Source organism: Odontesthes bonariensis, chromosome 10 (assembly GCF_027942865.1).
Source record: "Odontesthes bonariensis isolate fOdoBon6 chromosome 10, fOdoBon6.hap1, whole genome shotgun sequence".
Lineage (NCBI taxonomy): Eukaryota > Metazoa > Chordata > Actinopteri > Atheriniformes > Atherinopsidae > Odontesthes > Odontesthes bonariensis.
Window position 1 is genome coordinate 16,632,073 of NC_134515.1, and position 20,537 is coordinate 16,652,609.

Here is a 20,537-nt window from a genome sequence, read left to right on the forward strand (position 1 = left end):
GGCCGCTGATTAGATTGAAGTGAAACATGATTTAATAGAATCCGGCTTTATGCTCTGAGTGTTTGTGTAACGTTGACAACATTTTGAGATCCTATTGCACTTTTGTGGAACTGTAGTTCAGCTGTAGTGCCAGATAACAAGATTTAATCAGATCAATTTCAAGGACAGGAGGAGGATTATTTCATTAGATAGATATAAGTGTCAACATCAGACTGTAACATACAGACACTTGAAGCAGCATGGGATGAATAGCATGACTCACACTGCATGTACTTTGGTTTATTCTGTTTCAGATGTTCCAAATCAATGTGATAACAATAAAGTTTTTTCTTATGTGAAACACAAGAAAGCAGGATCAGACATAGCCACATGCGTGAAGTAACAAAATTCTTCTAACCACGAGATGGCGGATGGCGGAGAGCTAAAAACACTGCAGTTCACGATGATGTCTTGTCCTGGGATCACACCGTACTCTTGGAAGTCCTTTGTCAGTATGCGAGGAGCCATGTCTAAAATAGAATAGAAAGTCAGAGCAAAAACTGCAGTGGCTCAAAAGTGATAAAGAACAGAATGGTCAGACACAAACTTCGGCTTCACAGCCTGATGCTGGAACTTGTGTTTGTAGAACTGAATTGATGTAACTGAATCAGCTAATCGAGTGATAGGAGACTACTGTAATTCACCACCATTTTGTCCATTTTTTTAAAAATGTGTTGCTGGCAGTAAAATCACAACTAGTACATATTTAAAAAGACAGCATTTGAGATGCTGGCTTTGTAATTAGGTCACGTCATTAAATTATCTGCAAATCCATGTCCCCTCTGTTATTATCTATTACATCTATCAGCTAACTCCAGACAACCTAAGAAATGTGATGAATGATGAATTAACCATGATTCTACTCAGACACTGCCCTGACCCAGGCATAAGTGACTGTTTTTTCTGCTGTATAAAGTGACATGGCTGACTGTGTAGGGTTGAAGTCATCGTACTCACTCATGACCATGATGTTTATGTTGGCCAGAATACTGCCATGATCATTGGAGGCCTCACACTGGTAGACGCCGCTATCCTCAGGTCTGGCATTACGAAGCACCACAGTGTCATCGAGCACTCGCCTGTTGGTCAGAGGGTCATCTAACAACACAAAGTTAAAATGATCAGGACAGCATGGCAAGGACTTGGACTAGAATGAAAGTTCCATTTCGAAAAGACAAAAATAAACCACCCTCTTTGATCTGAACGCTTGCTGCAGTTAACACTGAAGCAAATGTGCACGGGTTTTGAAACGTTGTTGAGAGAAATCCAGACGTTTGAAAAAGTCGTCTTCGGCAAAATAAATTGTGATGCACATCTTCTGACATTTTTAGTACAGAAGCAAGTACTTAAAATAAAGAATGTAGTTTGTAGATTAATTAGTCATTTTGATAGATGTTTAAAATTCCACATACATTGACCAATACATAAGCATTTACAAAGAAAAGTAGAAAAACTTCCTCATTTGATTCGATTTCACCACGTTTAACATTAGTAAACATTTTCTAGTAATATCAGCCCTTTGATATGTCAATTGAACCTTTGGATTACATTACTTGCAGGTATAATAAGAACAAAAAATAAAGAAACTCAAAACTTATTATTTTATAGTCATAAGAGGAGATGACCTAAATTCAATGGTTTCAGTGTATATATCAGTTAATTAAATATTGCATTTTGAATCCTGACTCCAGAGCCGCCTGTAGCACCAGTTGGTTGGCAAACTGAACTCCCTGGCAAATGGCAAGAGATGAGTAAAACCATTGCCACAATTAGTCTTTCTGACCTGTGAATATTTCTCCATCCTTCATCCACGTTATGTCTGGCAGTGGTTTTCCACTGACAGAGCACTTGATGTGAACATCAGACCCAATCACTGACAGCTGGCTCTCAGGAGGCTCAGTCAGCCATGCTGGAGGCTCTAGAAGATGTCAAGAAGAGCCACGTTGGCCAAAACAAATGCCATCTCAGTGTCGAAAGCTTTCTTAGTGAGTGAACAGAAGGTTGACAAACCTTTTACTATTACATCAAAGTAGTGGACAGCCCTTCCAGCAGAGTTTTCGGCTGTACACATGTATTTCCCCTGATCCTGCTCGTCTACAGCAAATATGGTCAACAGCTTCTTAAAGTTACTCAGCTCTATCCGATCAGTCAGACTGTCTCCCATTTTCATCCATGTTATTTTGGGAGTGGGACTACAATAAAACAATGACATGTTAGAATATGACAACAAACTTAACATCGTGAAAACGTGGAAAATATGGAAAAATGCACTTACAATCCCCCTGGTATACACTCAAGCTCCAGATTCTCTCCTTTCAACAACACCTTCTCTGTCTGAACACCAGAGGGCAGCAGCAGGCTGGGTGCTCTCAATGGGGGGGGCTCGGCTGCATTAAACAAAGAGAACAGTCTCCCTCTGTCATGTGTATAATTTCGATCAATGATCATCTAAGCTTCAGACATTCATAGAGTCAATCTGTTATCAGCAGCGTTTGGCAAAATTCAAATGAACTTCTGATTGGTAGTGCAAATGCTTTGATGTGCGACTAATACTCACTGGCGTTGCTGATGTCAGAGGAGTCATTATCAGGTTTTACTGAAACAAAAACAAAAACACCATAACATTAATACTGGTTTTGATAGTGAGGCTTTATTTTTACCATCTTGTTTTGCTCATTCCACTATCCTAACAGAATTCCTTGGAGTGTGACGGTGACATAAACATTTCCTTGTATAGACGTAGTGAAGATGTAAGAAGCCCTGCTGCTTGGACTGAAAGAAAAATGTGTGATGAAGAAAAAGTGGACTGTGCTGTTTTACTATCATATGCATCACTTTATCTTTTTAGGAGTATATCACATACTAAAAAAAGTGAGTTTTTCATATTGGTTATAGTCAACACAGACTCTGGAATGAACCTACAGCTCTTGACCATGACAGCCATAGCAGTTTTCTGGACAATGGTGCGTATCTTGAGAAAGGCAGCAAAGCAACAGTAATCCTTGCGACTGTCTTTCTGTAAGGCATGAGAGAAGTACAGGCTGCCATCAGTTCCCATGGAAACCCTTTCGTCCTGCTCAATGTGCTGGAGACCTGGAAAATAACACAGTCATATCAATAATGTGCAATCAATATCAAAAATGTTTGTTTCTAAAAGGCATTCTGGCTGGCTGTGGAAAAAAAATGACATTTGAAACAGCCCTTTTAAATATGCATCAAATACACAGAAGTAAAATGCCTTCAAGCTGACAAAATCTCTTCAAGAACAAAAAATGAGACTCGGGGTACATGACTATAAAGTGCAACACAGTGCAGCATAATATGTGATAAATGATAATGCAGATGCCCTAAAGAGTTTCCTTGAATAGACCTTGTAAAGTCGTAAGTGCACTGTGAAAGCAGATCTGTTTTATAGAGATTCACGGTCAGTAACGCTCTTTGACATTTAACAGCTTCATTTAAGATACAGCTGCAAGGCATCGGTTGTTTTGTCAATGTGAATAAAACATATTTCATTCTGATTTAGGACACATGGCACACGAACAAAAAGGAGGGTCACTAATACAAAAACAACTATATATAGATTTTTTTTCATGCACGTGACCAGAGAACAATGTTGTGATGAGGGTGAAAATGCAGGTCATCAAATGCACATCCCAAACGTGTTTGCTTTTTTTCTTTTTTTAAGAATAATGGTATTCTTTCAAGATCATTTGGAATCTTTCACCATGTCCAAAGTATTCTTGTGTTAATCCTTAGAAACATAACTGTACTCAGCGATCACGACACTTAAACTGAACTTAGCAGCAATTGCAGACAGTTTTTTTCATTCAGTCTGCCAGTGGGCTCGTCTTCCTTAACACTTAAAAGGCTTCCACTAGGTGTTTTTCTTTCTGTCATCAGTCAGGTTCATTGGAGGCAGTTGAGGACTTTCAAGAGGTTGGACAGAAAAGGCAATCCCCATTAATGAAGCACTTTAGACAGAACTGAGGTAACGTTTTACTCAGTAAATACACATCTTCTGGCAGTGGTATGAAAAGAGGCCCAAATGTGAGGTAGACTCGAGTGTTTTCGTCGCCGCTAAAACCAATAATGGCCAGCAGACAGACCACTTCTGAACTTCATTTCATCTGTAAGGATCTTGATGTGGTTCTTCTCACAATCTAAAATATCCCATGTTAAAAACTCACCACAGTGCAAGTACAATAAAATGAATCCAATACGGACATTTTACTCACAACGGTGAGCATGTCATCAGGGTCAGAAAAAGAGGGAGGTTACTTATCGTATCATCTAAAACTGTGAGATGTCTTCTGTTCTCAGTTCAGTAAGCTTTGTACATCTCTAAAACAGACACAGCACCAATCTAATGCAGCAATCAGCTAGGTGTGAAAAGGAACGGCAGGATTTTAATTACTTTTTTTTTTAAATACGTTGTCAAACCTAAGCAGTGTTTGAAAACATCTTCCTAAAACCTGACAGTTTTCTGAAAAAATCTTACAGAGTTGTCAACATTATCTTAAACTTTTTTCTTGTGTTTTTGCATTGTTTTTGCCATTTACAGCCTGTACCATTTGCTTTTGATATAAATAATAACCTTTTCCCACAATGCTCATCCTCATTCTTCAAGTGTAAATCTTCTTAAAGTTGTTGACATGTTAACTTTGAATCAGGCTCGGCAGGTAGAAGCACACAAACTTTGCATCTGGTTTGAAAAGGATATCCATGCAAATGTTGCATTTAGCCTAAGAGGGTTAAGCAATCCACTGCTCAACCTTAGAAACAGGCTGGCAAGACACAACAAAGGCTCAACAGTCCACCCCACTCTATAGAATAAAGGCTACAATTTAGTGTAGATCCAAGATAAAACTGCTACCTCAGCACCTCAAACAGAGTCAGGATCTATTAATGCACACGTAGCAATGCTGCTAATATTGTACAGGCATGATCAGGGCCAAAGATTCTAACTTCTACTAAATCAGTTCCGTAAAGGACCATTGATTAAATCAGACAATACTTATAACAAAACAACCCTCTTTCCCTTTAATCCTGGCATCCTCTCTTATCCCCCCTCTCCTTTACAGGACCAGATAATGCGCTTAACAACTTATCTAACCTAAAGGTTACTGAAGTTGTTGTAGTTGTATTCATTGATAAAAAAAAACTAACTCTTGTTTTGTTATTTTTTTGATCAACCGACAGACAGACCTATTCAACATATTACATACAAGCATAAACAATCGTATCATGGCTTACCAATAGACATCCAGTAGATCTGTCGAGGGGCCACACCGTTTGGAGGATTACACTGCAGGACGATTGGTTCTCCCTCCTGAACTACAACAGGATCGAGTATTTCCTTTGGGAATTTTGGTGTACCTTATCAAAACAAACAAAAAAAAAAATTAAGAATTTGAATCAAAACATTTGTATGATGACTTTGATAAGACCCTGCCAGAGATTTCATGTTCTTACACAAAGGTCACTTACCGGGAACTATGATCTCAATCTCCTCAGACATGGCAGTTCCAAGCTTGTTGGAAGCAAAGCATCGATATTTACCCTGGAGCTGAAGGAAGTGCTTGTTGTGAAACATAATAGTACCATTTGTGTGGTCTGTCCTTATTGTTGGGATGTTCGGCAAGACTAAGTTTTGTCCACCTTTTGTCCATCTGTATCTGTTGGAGTAAAATACATGGTTTCATTTTTTTTAAAACCATGTGAAATGCAACCCATTGGACCTTGGCTTTGTCACAGCTTATCGTTAGGTATTTTAAATTCATTTAACTTGGCGTCACTTACTCTGGTGGTGGGTTGCCCTTTGCTTCACATCTAATAGTAAGAGTGTTGTCAAAGGGAAGTCCAATAATAGGGCTTGATGTATGACTTATTATGGTAGGAGGCTGCTCCACTGCAATGTGAGAAAACATACATAAATGATAAATCTTAGCACTGAAATGAGAAGATTTTACTAAAAATGGAAAATACAATTTTACTTTTAAGATTGCCATTGTTTGTCAGAGTTTAAACAGGAGGTTAGCATTCTTGCTTGAGCAGGAATAACAGCATCAAACTATGAGCACACATCTTGACAAAGCTTTGTGTTAGAAATGAGGCAGGTTTTCCATGTGAAAAAAAACTTGTCATGTAAATCAGCTTGTCATGTCATTGTCATTCAAAAAATCGTAACTATGTGGCACGGCCTCAATCAGTTTCATGACACTCATACCTTCCAAAGGAATATTTAAGCCTGTGGCCCTGCAGGTGGCCCAGAGCAGAACTAGCGGCAGGCTCCCTGCCAACCTCATCACCCCCCACAGCTTAATGGATACAACTGAGAGCACCAAAATGTGTTGGTCAGCTGTCATCACTTGGACTTTGTAAGGCACAGCAGACCTGCAAGAGTCATAATGTGAAAGTGAAAGTACAATCTCATGTTCAATAAGTCAACTTCAAATTGAAAGATGGCTGAAAGCAATGATGTGGGGAGCAAGCACTTCAGTCAACACATTAACCCTTGTATGGTATTCGGGTCAAAGTGACCCGGTTCAAATTTTCAAAAGAAGAAAAATGGTACAAGTATACATTTTTTCTACCTGAAACTCAATGGTCTTAGCTTATTTTCTGTGATACAAATGTACAAACAAAATTTTTTTTTTTAGCACACATGCTTCTACCCACACATTTACATCCTTCATATGGTCTTCGGGTCAGTTTGACCCGCATACACAGACACACACAGAAACATGCACACACAGACACACACATTGTTACATTATTATCATCAAAGAAGCTGTTTGTTCTCACTTTCTTTTTTAGATGTTATTCCATAACATTGTAAAAATCTAAAATTTTATCGCACTATGTACTTTACACCTGCACATCAAGGGGGTAAGACAAAGTGATAAATACCCCTAAATAGCAGTACAGTCTTCCAGCATCAGTATGACCAAAATATTTAGCTGCCAGAGGGTTTTGGAGCTCATATTTGAAGAGAGTCAGGCACATAGCGATGTGGAAGAGGAAGATGTCTCCAAATATGAGGATAATTTAGATCTGAATCTGAATGTGAATTTGAAGATGACCTTCAGTCGGAATATGCATCACAAGGAGCACCACAGGGTGGCTGCTGGAGCAGCCCAAGAGCCAGCCACCGGAAGGGCCTCACAGACATATTTTCGTATTTTGAATACAAGGGTTAGCTGTATTCTCTGGTGGGTAAAAGGTGTTTTTGAATATGGCAGAACTTTTGGGAACAACCTCACGAGGGGTTGGTGAGTTATTTAGTCGAGTTAGTTTAAACAGATAAAGCAGTGGCTCGGAATTGATTGGCAGACTGAAATTTTTATTGGTGAAAACTGGAAAAAATAGTTGCTTGTGGAAAAAAAATTCAATCAAATCAAATCAAATCAATGAAATCCACAAATGACTTCATATGGTGCTTTCAATTTGAATGAATCCAATATATCGCACAGTGCTTCATCTTTATTTAAGTGAAAAACTTTACTTTTAAAGTTGCATGTTTAAACCGTCTCCAGCTGTGGAACTGCAATTTTTGTGCGAGAATGCTTGAGGCATTGATATAAAACTTCGAGAAAAGAATCACATTATCCTGAATCAGTGTCCCAAATACAAAAACAATTAGTGTTTCAAGGTGCTAAAGGTGCTACTGGTAGAAAAGAAAAGAAAATGCACATACGAAAAGCTATAAAAAAACATTGGGGGCTTTGCTGCTTGGCCCCACAAATAATGGATAAATAAACTGATTTCCTTTTGTAAAGGAAATGTAGTGCTGCATAAACATCCAGACATTGATCTGCTCTAAAGCTGTTGAAGAAGATCGCACATAAAGAAGAACTGAAAAGAATAATGATGCAAGGTGTCTTGTTGATTGCACAAACCTTTCTGTTGTTTCACCTTGTTTTGAGGTTGTAGCACAACACAGAGGAGACCTTGTCTGGAGATTAGCATTTGAACTGCAAAGCCTGGCTGGTGGCATTGCATGGCATGCTTACAGTAAACTTGAATCATACAAAGGCTAAGCTGTTGTCTGTTATGATCACACGATCCAAGATGGCAGCCTATAAATTGGACTAAGCCCGTCAGTGTTTCACAGCTTAGTTCTCACAATGCTCAGACTGCGGCGGAGGCACTGGCTGTGCCAAATGGGTTCATCCCCTGAGCTAATCCTGCTATCAGGAGAATGAATGCAGGGAGCCCATGCAGTCGTACAGTATGCTGCTTAATAACTGGCTGAGTACAACTCTGAGTTCTTCTAAGGACATAAGAAAGGTCATTGAAGTAATTGATATAGATTAGATTAAGCTGCATGAATTTAGAATCAATTAAACCAGTTAAGAGACTGAGTCTTATTTGCATTAAGAGCTTTGTGATTATCTTCTGTGCGTTTGATTGGCAAACAAAGCTGGTTCAATGTTTACTCCAGAAGAGTGCATTTCATGTTGTGATAATGCTAGAAGTCACTCTCCCTCAGTCTGGCACTACTGTACAATGTATTCAAGACAGAGAGGGACAAACACATGTGCGCACCTTCCCACACGGTTAAATCTTTGCATTAGAGAGCATCCATATCCAAATACTGTTGAACAGACAAGAAAAGTTTAGTGACAGAGTTGCATCAGTCCAGCAGAGACCGAAAAGTCCTTGTAAGGCAGGAAGCTCACAGTACTCCAGTGACATGAGAAGTCAAGACTTTTGTCAACATTTGTGCTTATCCTGGCAACACAGCAACAAACAGGAAGGTAGCTTTCATTTATGAACAGCAAATACATCGCCTGCTGCACACCCAAAGAACATGGTGGGTTAGGAAGATCAACACACTCTGTAAGCACGTGGAGCTGTGCAAATCTGCCACTTCAATGGTAGCTCGAACAAAGCGGACACAGTCCGTCTAAAAGGTATAAATCCTAAGTGTATGAAATGGGGTGGAGTCCCTATGTAAACAGATAACAAAGCATTTGTTTTTGGAGCAAAGGGATCTATTACCTGAACACATGGCAGATCAAAGCCACAAATCCGCAGGGATTGTGTTACCTAAGCCATTAGTCGACCAAGGCATGAAGAGTGTGACTCTAATCCTTTCCAACACCATGTACACAGTGACTCTTATACCTTCACTCTTCCCCACCCCCTTCTTTAAAATCAAGCACAACCTCTCTTGGACAGAGCAGCAGCCTGGCAAAGAACAGGCTTCACAGTAAGGCACGAATGATCTTTAGTTATTCTATTCAAATAAATATACAGCAAGTATAGACAGGAAGCATTTCCCAAGGAGTTGTGAAATCTCTGAAAGTTTTCCTGAAGCAATCAATACTTACAGTTTTTTTTAGTCATTTCACATCTTCCACCACTAGCAGAGGCACAGGGCAGATGCACTAAAAGTCCATATAAAAGTGAAGAGCCATCAGGGAATCATGCCAACAACTCTCGGTCTCTCTTAGAGCAAACATCTCTGACATCCTTCCTCTTCACGTTGCTCCTCTCCTGTTGCACAGACACGCCTCACTCCCCACCCCTCCACTCAAGCTGCTAAAGAAGCGACAGAAGAATCACTGAAGAGACATATGTCAGCAAAGCTTCTCACTTGGCAAAGAGGCTCTGTAAGCCTGTGACAATGACTGGGACAAAGGGTGCACTGCGGGGCTGCTCAGTGAGCATTAAAGAATGGGTTGAGAGGAAGTAAAGACAGGTCTCTCCCTCTGTCTTATTCTCTGTCACTTTTTTTTTTCCTGGTTTCTTCCATCCTGACCTCCACAAAACTGTGTACACCCTTTTACACCCAGTTTCCACGCAATGAGTCTTGGTTTCATTGAAAAGAGAGAGGAGTCATCTTCACTCAGAGGTCCAGATCTTTTCTTTTACTTCATTTTCATGTAGTGCTCCAGGGCATTGATAAATGGAAGCTTGAGAAAACATGTCTTACATAGACAGAAAGGTGTTGATAAAAGACGAGATGTGTTTTTTCCATTCCATTTTTTCATCAAGTTGTTTATCAAGCCAGTATAGCTTATTCAATGAAATATGACTCAATTCAGCCTGTATTTCTCTTCTTGCTATTCAAACTGCCTAAATATCCCATTTTATGTGAAGATCTCTGATGTTATCTCCCAATAAATTTATTCTTTTGATAGGCCTCTTTTTTATTCTCAAGAGCAAAGTAAGGATTTGCAATATGAGTAGGATAGTAGACACTATTCAAAGCGTGTTTCTGGATCTGAAGAATGTTTGAAACTCTACAACATAATTCATTAAGCCTAACTGAGACCACACCACAGGGGTAAGGAATGATCACACTGTTATGCAGAGTCATCGAAAGAAGGAAAATTGTTGAGATGAACTGACAACTAAATTTAAGACTAAGATTAGTTAGCAAACACTCTTGGTATTCCTATAGGACACACCTATTCAATGTTATGATGCCAAAAAAAAAGGGGGGGGGGGGGCTCAAGGAAAACATCAGTGTGCAATTCTAGAGAAATAAGAAGCATCAAAGTCGAAACGAAGTCTTCAACATGCCTTTCATTTTGCTTTTGCACTTCCTCATTTGTTGATAAAAGAGCCATCAACTTGGGAGCCTTACTTTCATGCAGTCATAGCTCAGTGACATTCAGACTTTTCTACAATGCAGGTTGGTATTTTGGTATTTTTTTTATCATGTGTGTCCAGGGGCCATGCCCTTTAAGCATGAAGTAGGTTGATTTGAAGTGATCACAGCAGTCTCAAATCAACTGTATCACCTAAATGTACAAGCATTCCATATCAATGTTGATGTCAATCTTGAGCAATAAGAATATCAGCACATTCCTCAGCAACTTTTTTCAGGTGCAGGTGTTGTGCTGCTCTAACCTTTCTCTTGGAAAAAAAACAAAACAAAGGTTTTCTATTGGAATCAAGTCAGGCGAGGTACAGGTCATGCTTCTGACTTACCGCTTCTTTAGAAACTCATTTGTTCTTATGGCAGCAGCATCCGTGTTTTTATCAAGCTGGAATATTCCTCCTCTGCAAAGAATCTGAAGACTTGTTTGCTATATCCACATGCATTTGTGGAGCCATCTCCTAAAGACACAAACAGCCCCATATCATAACATTTCCTCCTCTGTGCTTTATTATTCCTGGTCCAGTTCACGCCATACTTGTGGGAAATTTCTTTTTCTATACCTCCTGATTTCTGCATAGTATATTTCATCCCCTTTTGAAATGCTTCCAATGTTTTTTTTCTTATCTAGAATTTTCTTATCTGACATGACACAAGCTACTAGACAAAAACTGGGGAAGCATTGCTCGTCAAAACTAATTTTATTGCCACGTGTAACAAATTTGTTTATCCCACCCCCCCAGCTGTCAGACAAATAGACTTGCTCATTATACGTTTGCCGTTTAATTGCTTTCTGTTTAATTGAGACGAGCAGTCATGTGAAAAAGAAAGTACCCTGTCTTTTCTATAGCAGTAATATCTTGATGATATTATTTTCTGTTTTAACTTAGAATCCATTGATGATATATGATGTACTGCAGATGAGGGAATTTTCAAAGTCATCGCACATTTAAGGTGAGGAACAAATTTTTTTTTGCAGATTGCAGAAATTTTGGGATGCAGCCTCACCGAGGGGCTCCGTTATTACCCAATCGTGTTATTGACCTATTATTAATTAATCTGGTCAGTCGCAATGTCTTCATATAACTATTTCTTTACAGTAGGCCTACTATTTTTCAGGCCTTTGACTGCCCCTGTCAAACCTTTTTTGAGATGTTTTTTTCTGCCATCAAATTCAAGGTTAGCTATTAGTTTTCAAGAAATAGTCAAAGTTCTTAAGGAGACTTGAAAATCGCATTCTGTTTTTATTTACATTATATACAGCATCCCAACGTTTTGGGAATTGGGGTTGTATAAAGGAGCCCTTAAAGAGGAGAATCTGTCCCCTTGCAAGCCTTCCAAACATGCTATACTTGTTCCATTATTTTCTAATTGTTCTCTTATTAACTTTAACAATTAACATGCTCACTGAGACTTATAGAGTCTGAGGCTGCGGCTACACAAAAACGTTTTTCACTGTGAATGATACTTTTTCTTATCGTTTCGCTGTCGCGGCCACACGGAGCCGGCGTTCCCACTACCCCAAAACGATAGTTTTTGAAAACGGGTTCCAGAGTGGGAAAGTTTGAAAACGGCCTCGTTTCGTTTCCATTGTTACAGCTAAAACGTTTTTGCGTCAGTCACACGTTGACGCTGTGAGCCAATTTTAACACTTCTCTATTGTCTCACAGCGTGGCGTGACACAGTGGCGTGTGTACTGCATCGTTTCATCGTTTTCATCCGTTTTCGTCTGGACCTGAGTCTTTACAGCAGCGCGTTTCCGTGTGGTCGCAAGAATTTTCGTACCCGTTTTCAAAAAAAACCTCGTTTCGTTTTCGTGTAGCCGTAGCCTGAGATGTAGCTCTTGGGTCCTTTGCAATTTCTTCTGACCACTGAGCCAGAGGTTCACCTTGGTGTGAACTCCCAGAGGAAAACTCATGGGAAGATTGCCAACCGTCTATAATGTTTCCACTTGTGAATTTCTCATTGTAAATGTGTAATTGACTGGAAATGGTCTTATAACATTTCTCTGACTGATAGGCCAATACAATAATGGATGTCTTTACTCCTTGGCACTATGTTAACACACCCGGAAACCAACAAACTGCCAAAACTTCTGCTTTTATAGAAGTCCTAACATATGCTGAAGATCACTTAATCAGGTGTATTTGTTTAGCAGCACCTGTTCAATTCTAACTTTACAATGGGGTTGCCCTGCCCTTATGCCTTTGTCATAGTACACTGCCGCCCAAGACTTCCTGGCCTCCGGTACCTCCTATCAAGTAAGAAACAAAAGGCAAAATGTCTTTTGTTTCTAACTTTAAACAAGGCTCACTAATACAAAGACATTACAAAATATCTCCAAAATAAACATGGAAAAAAGATTAAAAATCTGTGACGTGAGCAAAAATAACTGCAAAAATTCATGTGCGTGTATAAGAGGAGAGATAATCAGGACATGACTGCAGTATGTGATTGAAACCACAAAACCTTTAAGCAGTAGCTGAGAGTGCACACACAAAAGAATAACAACGGACTTCGTTTTCAGCTAAACAATGTCAACCAAGATAAACATGCCCACAAACATGTTGCTGTGGCTGCTACCCATTAACAAATCACTTTCATTTACTATGTAAATAATGTACACAAACCAATGAGCTATGCCTCAAGTCTTGTCCTTCGTGCACATTCTTTGGCTTCCTCAGAAGCTGTGAGCATGTAAGTACTCATAATCATGTCATGAAAACGATTTTTTTTTCATATCATATCACATATAGGTGCCCTGTAGGCCACCCTGTGATGGACCGGTGATCTGGTCAGGGTGTACCCTGAACTCTGAATAGGAAGGAATATGAATTATATGAATATTAATTCTACAGGTGATATAGGTGTCACTGATTTAATTTTTTTTAACTTGCATCTGAGACTGGACGGCATCATCATTATATTTGTTTGAATTATTTTTACATTTATTTAACTTTTCTAAACCCATCCATCCATCCATCATATTCCGCTTGTCCGGGGATCGGGTCGCGGGGGCAGCAGCCTGAGCAGAGAAACCCAGACGTCCCTGTCCCCGGCCACTTCCTCCAGCTCTTCTGGGGGGACCCCGAGGCGTTCCCAGGCCAGCCGAGAGACATAGTCTCTCCAACGTGTCCTGGGTCTTCCCCGGGGCCTCCTCCCAGTGGGACGGGCCCGGAACACCTCACCGGGGAGGCGTCCAGGAGGCATCCTGACCAGATGCCCGAGCCACCTCATCTGACTCCTCTCGATGCGGAGGAGCAGCAGTTCTACTCCGAGCCCCTCCCGGATGACCGAGCTTCTCACCCTATCTCAAAGGGAGAGCCCAGACACCCTGCGGAGGAAACTCATTTCGGCCGCTTGTATTCGCGATCTCGTTCTTTCGGTCACTACCCACAGCTCGTGACCATAGGTGAGGGTAGGAACATAGATTGACCGGTAAATCGAGAGCTTCGCCTTCTGGCTCAGCTCCTTCTTCACCACGACGGGCCGGTGCAGAGCCCGCATCACTGCAGACGCCGCACCGATCCGCCTGTCAATCTCCTGCTCCATTCGTCCCTCACTCGTGAACAAGACCCCGAGATACTTGAACTCCTCCACTTGGGGAAGGATCTCGTTTTCTAAACCCACTATTGGTAATTGTTTGACATATTTATACATTACTTTCATTGACATATTCTCTGGCATCTCTAGACGCTCACTGATGACTTTTTGTTTAACTTTATTACTGATTGCTCGAAGTACATTTGTCTCAGCAGCCAGCTCATTACGACAGCAGTCAATTCTTTCTGGTGAAGGTGTTATATACACACCCCATATTAAAAACTGAGGCCAATGTTTAACATATTTCTCTATGCACAGTTTTCCTTTTACCAGTATGTTACAAATTTGTGAGTAGTTTCCGGTGAACTTCTAAAAAAGAAACTTCTAAAAGCAACAGATTGAACCATCGGAACCCAGCTGTACAAAATACATTAGTAACGTGTCATATGGGCTTAACCGTCTGTAGCTATGTTTCCCTTTTAACTGTACTCTCTCCCTTGACTATTTGGTGTTGGTGCCTGAAACTGCTTCTTGTTTGTGTGCTTGTGTTTCAGTCCTCAGAATACTTCAAAAAGAGTTATTATTATTAATCAAGCGTGTCTGGAGTTTACCCAAACAGCTCTGTGACACATCAAACACATTCACAGAAAACCTGTGGTTCCAGTATTGCGTAAAGAGACCGAAGCGCATACAAGTAGAGCAGGTTTTAAGGAAAAGTATACAGTAGCTCATATTCACAAACTAAACACTCAAACTATGGTCACTAAAAGCCTATATAAGCACGTAGCAAGTCACAAAAAAAAAAATTCCTCTTGTACTTATGTTTGACTTTACATTCATAATTTGACCCAAGCAAAATTGATCTCTGTTGGGCATTCAAACTGTAATTCCATACAACTTTTCAGGTAATTAACATATCTGTTCAATTTAAAGCATGAAAAGCAGTTTCATTCGTCCATGATCTAAGTTGATGTTATTTGCAGTGTGCATGAGGTGTGTGGGTGTTTTTGTGTTGCTCATCAAAGCTCACTCAGTTGGGGTTTAAATGCTTCCTGTGCTGGAACACTGTGATTAGTGGAGTGACGCGTGAAGAGCTGCCTCTTAAACAGCAGCTAGCTTGGCACGCACATAAATAGCCCGCTATGACAACCACGGATTCCTAATTTGAGGGTCCAAGAGTTCCTGTACACGGATTTCAACTGTCACCTCTCCTTCTGCCTTTTATGCAAATATTTCATCAATCACAGAAAATGTGGATTTAACACAATGGATGATTACAAAAACCACAATTCTACACATTATTGATTCATGATTAACACAAGGTATAACTTAGCATAAATCACAATAGAAATCCCATGCAGTTGTAGAGGTATGCAAATTGGTATTCAGGTTCATGAGTTCTCCAAGCTAAAGGCACAGAGAAAGTGTAGAAACCAGCAGTTATACTTCGCCACCTCCCTTAAAACACGGCAGCCATGTGAAGTTCTCTTCACACCTTCCTCCACCCTGACATATTATTCATCACTGTTGCAGTGAGGCAGATAAGGTGCTCTGTGGTCTGAACTGAGCTGGTAATAAGTTTATGGGATAATCCTGAAGGTCCAAAGTGGTATTTAGCTGGATTGATAAAGCCAATGACAAATGGCAAATTGTCTTTATTTCAAAGCATCCATTTGCACAGGCTTATTGTGACTAAATTTGACCATGTTCTTAGCTGAATAATCAACATTTTGGAGGACTATATTTGGAAAAACATTTATCTGATCACAGGGGTATTTAAAAGTATTACTGTTATTTCTGAAAATTATATTGAGATTCGTTTCAGCGTATCTTTTCTCCAGGGGTGGAGCCGAAGGTTGGCCATGGGTGGCCATAGCCACCACCCCAGTGAAGCCTGCCCACCCCAACCAATAGTGAAGTCCTTCAGGCGGACTACTCCTATACTCCTAGAAAGAAAGTAGCACTTAGAAAGTTTCATTGTTTACATTATCATAAACACTCTCTCTCTCACCTAAACGTGCCATCCTGCCTTTTAAACAGCAAAAAGATAGTTTGTGGACGTCAAAAGAGCAATCTTTTTGTTACTTTGGAAAAACAAATGTAGGTCTTTCTTGAAACAGCTTGCATCTGCAGTCCTTTAACAAAGGACAGACTTCTAATTAACTTTAAATTATCTGTGTGAAAAGAGTCAGAGACAGACCTTTATTCTCATATGCGTGTTTCCCATTTAGAGGAGTCACGCTTATTCTGCAGGTTTATGTGCAATAAATACACAACACACTCTCTCTCACACGCAAACACACAATAGAAAAGTCAGTGAAGTATTTAAGGTGGAATTTATATTTGCAAAACCATCAAAGTGATTCGATAAAATTTCTTATCCGTCCATTCTTGTTGAGCTGACAAGTATCTGCTGCAACATGTCAGGAGAAGTATACTTATGAATCACCTCATAGTCCATCCTCAAAGGTATTTCTCACGCAAAATTGCATCTGCAGGGTTTGAAAGGGCTTCAAAATACGTGTCAGATAAGTAAAACCGTTTTAAAGGTGGGGGGAAAAAAACAGCTTTTAAAATGTGCCTATAATATTGTTCAGTAAATAGAGGAGACCAATGATGCTTGAGGTCATGTTAGCGTTGAGGCTACCCTGGACCATTGTCATGGTAATTATAGTTCACAAATCACAACTGAAAGCTATTTTTACTTGTTAAACATGCATTTACTTTATACTTTACTGTAGTAATCCTAACTCATTGAAATTGGAAAAAGTGTTTAAACACACATTAGCATCAAAATAATGATTACTGTCGTTCTTAGACAAGGACATTTAAGATTGGCTTGTAACAGCTCTCGTCTAAGATTAGCAGCACTGACACTGTTACAGTAACACAGATATGACAGGCTAACAAGTTAAAAGTATGCTAGAAAGACCCCAAAACACTCTCTGAAACAGCTTAGTGTTCCTGGGACTGCAACCTGCATGCTAACAGAGTATAACATTAGATTACCAACCATGGCAATCCGTCTCTTCAGGTTAAGCCAAATACAAAAAAAAATGACAGATATATTTACAGCACTGAAGGCAGATGAGGAATGCCATAAACAGTCTCTGGAAAGGTACTTTTATTTTCCACTTGCTTTTACCTTGTTTCCTCTTTTTCTGTAACATCAATGCTATGGCTCAGAGCCAGTATCCTTTGAAGAGATTCCTCGTCTTGGTAGGTCTAAATTACTCTTGAGACAACTACCATTGGAGTTGTACCTTGCATCACCCTGTGTGAGCAGTAGCTCCGCTGCTGTCTGACACAAGGCCATGACAGGGGTACCCCTGTGAAAGTGTCAGTTCCTTGCTTCATTTGCATTTTTGGATCATCATGAATGAAAGTGTTTGTTCCGGTTTGTGCACCTAATTGAAAGGGTCCATTAAAAGAGTTTTTTCATGGTCTTTACTGTGTTAGGTCGGAAGTTTGGGAGCTGGTGTTGGGAGGAAAGTGTCAGACCAAAGACAAAATGTTCTGATGGACACAACAGCTCAGATCAATCCGTGCAGATGACTCACTGCTCGACAAGAAGGTGTGACTCATTAAAAAAAAAGATGACTATTCTGTTAATAGATATTTCAACACAGATATGAATCGCGCTTGCAGAGTCTGTGAAACATTGTGGTTGGCGCCCATCCAGAGGATCAAAGTATCGAGCAGAGCCTCTTTACTGTAAACCAGGGTTGCAACATGCCCTGCGGCAACTCTGCTGATTAACACAGTTTCAAAACATCTTAATTTCTCACACAAAGATACTGCCACTGTAGAACATGGAATACATTCAAAGGTAGCAACATCTTAGTTAACCTCGTAGCACCACAGTTGCAGATATGCAACTGCCAATAAACCAAAAATATTGGTTTATTCCCACCCATTTTTACATAAAATGTAATGTAAAAACATATTACACATTAATGTAAATAATTTATGTAAATTTACAAAATCAAATAATGTAATGTAAATAAAAATATAATGTAAATAAATAATGTAAAGAAATAAAAAGCTTGTTGCATATCTGCAACTGTGGGTGCTACAAGGTTAAACTTCTGTGACGATTCTCAAGCATTGAGGTCATGGTCTACCAAAGTGCTAAACAAAGGAAACTTTACTTCTTTGATTTTCTTAAAGGATTTTCCCAAAAGAATTTTCATCCGAGGAAATAAGTGAAGAACTGTAGAGACCTTTCAAATGAGAGGGGAAACCTCTTTTAAGAAACTCAATCAACTCGCCGTGCTTTCATTTAGCACCAACAAGATGCAAGAGATATTAGTTCACCCCTGTCCAATATCATTTACATTTATCCAATCACCTCTTAATGAGTGAATTACCTCTGAGTTAAACAAAGAAATTTGCTGTTATGCATAAACTGAAAACTGACACTCGACGTGAACTAAGGCTGCGGCTACACGAAAACGAAACAAGGTTTTTTTTTAAAACGGGTACGAAAATTCTTGCGACCACAAGACTCAGGTCCAGACGAAAACGGATGAAAACGATGAAACGATGCAGTACACACGCCACTGTGTCACGCCACGCTGTGAGACAATAGAGAAGTGTTAAAATTGGCTCACAGCGTCAACGTTTGACTGACGCAAAAACGTTTTAGCTGTAACAATGGAAACGAAACGAGGCCGTTTTCAAACTTTCCCACTCTGGAACCCGTTCTCAAAAACTATCGTTTTGGGGTAGTGGGAACGCCGGCTCCGTGTGGCCGCGACAGCGAAACGATAAGAAAAAGTATCGTTTACAGTGAAAAACGTTTTCGTGTAGCCGCAGCCTAAGAATTCATCAAAAAAAAAACGGCCAAGCACAGGAACTCATCTCTGAGATTGCAATCTTTAATTCTTTTTAAATAATGTTTGAGCTGACAGACTTCGTTCTCCGCAACATTGAAGAGACCAGTGATGTACAATTTTCAGCTGCCATTTTAAACTTCTCAAAGTTGTTTTTTGTGGGGGTTTTTTTTGCTTGTCTGATGTGCTTTGGATCATCATTTTGCTTTTCAGACAAGCTTCCGGGAACTGGTAATCATTTTCTCAGCCAGTACTTTCTTATGTCTCCATGGAAGCATGCTGCTATTTTTCCACTAATGTTTGCTCTCATGCAGCCCATATCATTATACTTCCACCTCTGCTTGGTTGACGAAACATAACAGCGGTTTCTGACCGTGCCTGTAAGACTGTAAGTGGTGCTCTGCAGATTCATAACAATAAAAATAACATTCTTGATGGGTGTGTTAACAAAGTAAACAAAATGGATGTTTAGTGGAGGAGGTTATCAATGGTAAATAAGACTTTGAGGTAACAAAAAAGTGTGAAAAAGAGGGAAGTATTATACCAATAAAGGAAAATGTCCTTAAAATCAAACAAAGACATTAAACATACTGTAGATATATGTTTGTACTTGTTTAACTGCTGACAAAATCCATGAGTCCATCAGAGGTAAGAATTATCTGTAGCTTTGAAGCAGCTATCTTTAAAGATTCCTCGTTTGTAAGGCACAGAAAAATAAGTTATTTAGCATCTTGTATATCTGGAGGATCTCTGGATGATAACAATAGAGCAATAATCAAGTCATATCAAAAGAACTTTTATTCAAAAGAATTTTTTTAGCTGCCTTGTCTTTATCTATATACTGGAAATAAGCACTTCAGACAGAGATGCCTGCTGATTTGCCAGAATCTCTACATGCACTGATGCCAACACCTGTTGCAAGGGTACCGCTGGGCACTAACACATACAAAGTCTCCTGTAAGATTGCGGGGAAGAAGGCTGTGACCCTGACAAAGAATGAGGGAACGCGTGGGAAACAAAAAGAGACAGAAAACATGAGGGGGGCTGGAGAGCAAAGAGTTTAGGAGGTGATATCTATGGCGCAGGAGAGAAAAATCCATGGGAATTCAGCTCATTAGCATATGAATCAAATTCCAGCAGCAGGAAAAGACACAGTGAGTTCAGAGCCTGTTGTTAGGAATACCAGCAGCAGATCAGCAAAATTATGAGTGTTGGGGTCACAGTAAGTCCTTACATGATGTGCCAAGGATTTCAGAGGCCTTGGGAAAATGTAACTATAAAATAACATCCATCATTATGACACCTTGGAGGAATTAAACAAGCTCGTACAAGAGATTTGTTATTCGCAAGCCAAACTCCGATTTTACTATAAACTGTCAATAAACAATTTTCAGGACTGATATACAATTAATTGTCGCGATAGTCATTAACAGTAACTGGACTGTCCTTCGTATTATATATGTTAGTAGAACATATTCATTATTAAAATATAATCATTTGTATCT

The 20,537-nt window shown here is 39.7% G+C and overlaps 1 protein-coding gene across 7 annotated transcripts in view; it reads right to left on the reverse strand.

Annotated features, from left to right (window-relative positions):
• Positions 1–20,537, reverse strand: part of LOC142390782 (neural cell adhesion molecule L1-like protein) — a 48,737-nt gene that overhangs the window by 21,374 nt on the left and 6,826 nt on the right. For 4 of the 7 annotated variants that reach the window (XM_075476501.1, XM_075476498.1, XM_075476503.1 and 1 more), the window contains exons 2-12: positions 6,269–6,435; positions 5,842–5,950; positions 5,530–5,717; positions 5,296–5,418; positions 2,962–3,132; positions 2,597–2,635; positions 2,315–2,426; positions 2,050–2,231; positions 1,823–1,957; positions 997–1,137; positions 398–509 (exon numbers count right to left, since the gene is read on the reverse strand). In XM_075476501.1, coding sequence (XP_075332616.1) covers positions 398–509; positions 997–1,137; positions 1,823–1,957; positions 2,050–2,231; positions 2,315–2,426; positions 2,597–2,635; positions 2,962–3,132; positions 5,296–5,418; positions 5,530–5,717; positions 5,842–5,950; positions 6,269–6,407 — 1,451 coding nt within the window. In that variant the 5' untranslated portion in view covers positions 6,408–6,435. Of the gene's footprint in view, positions 1–397; positions 510–996; positions 1,138–1,822; positions 1,958–2,049; positions 2,232–2,314; positions 2,427–2,596; positions 2,636–2,957; positions 3,133–5,295; positions 5,419–5,529; positions 5,718–5,841; positions 5,951–6,268; positions 6,436–9,045; positions 9,131–9,377; positions 9,520–20,537 lie in introns of those variants that run through there. The other 3 variants (XM_075476499.1, XM_075476500.1, XM_075476504.1) reach the window with 3 other exon arrangements.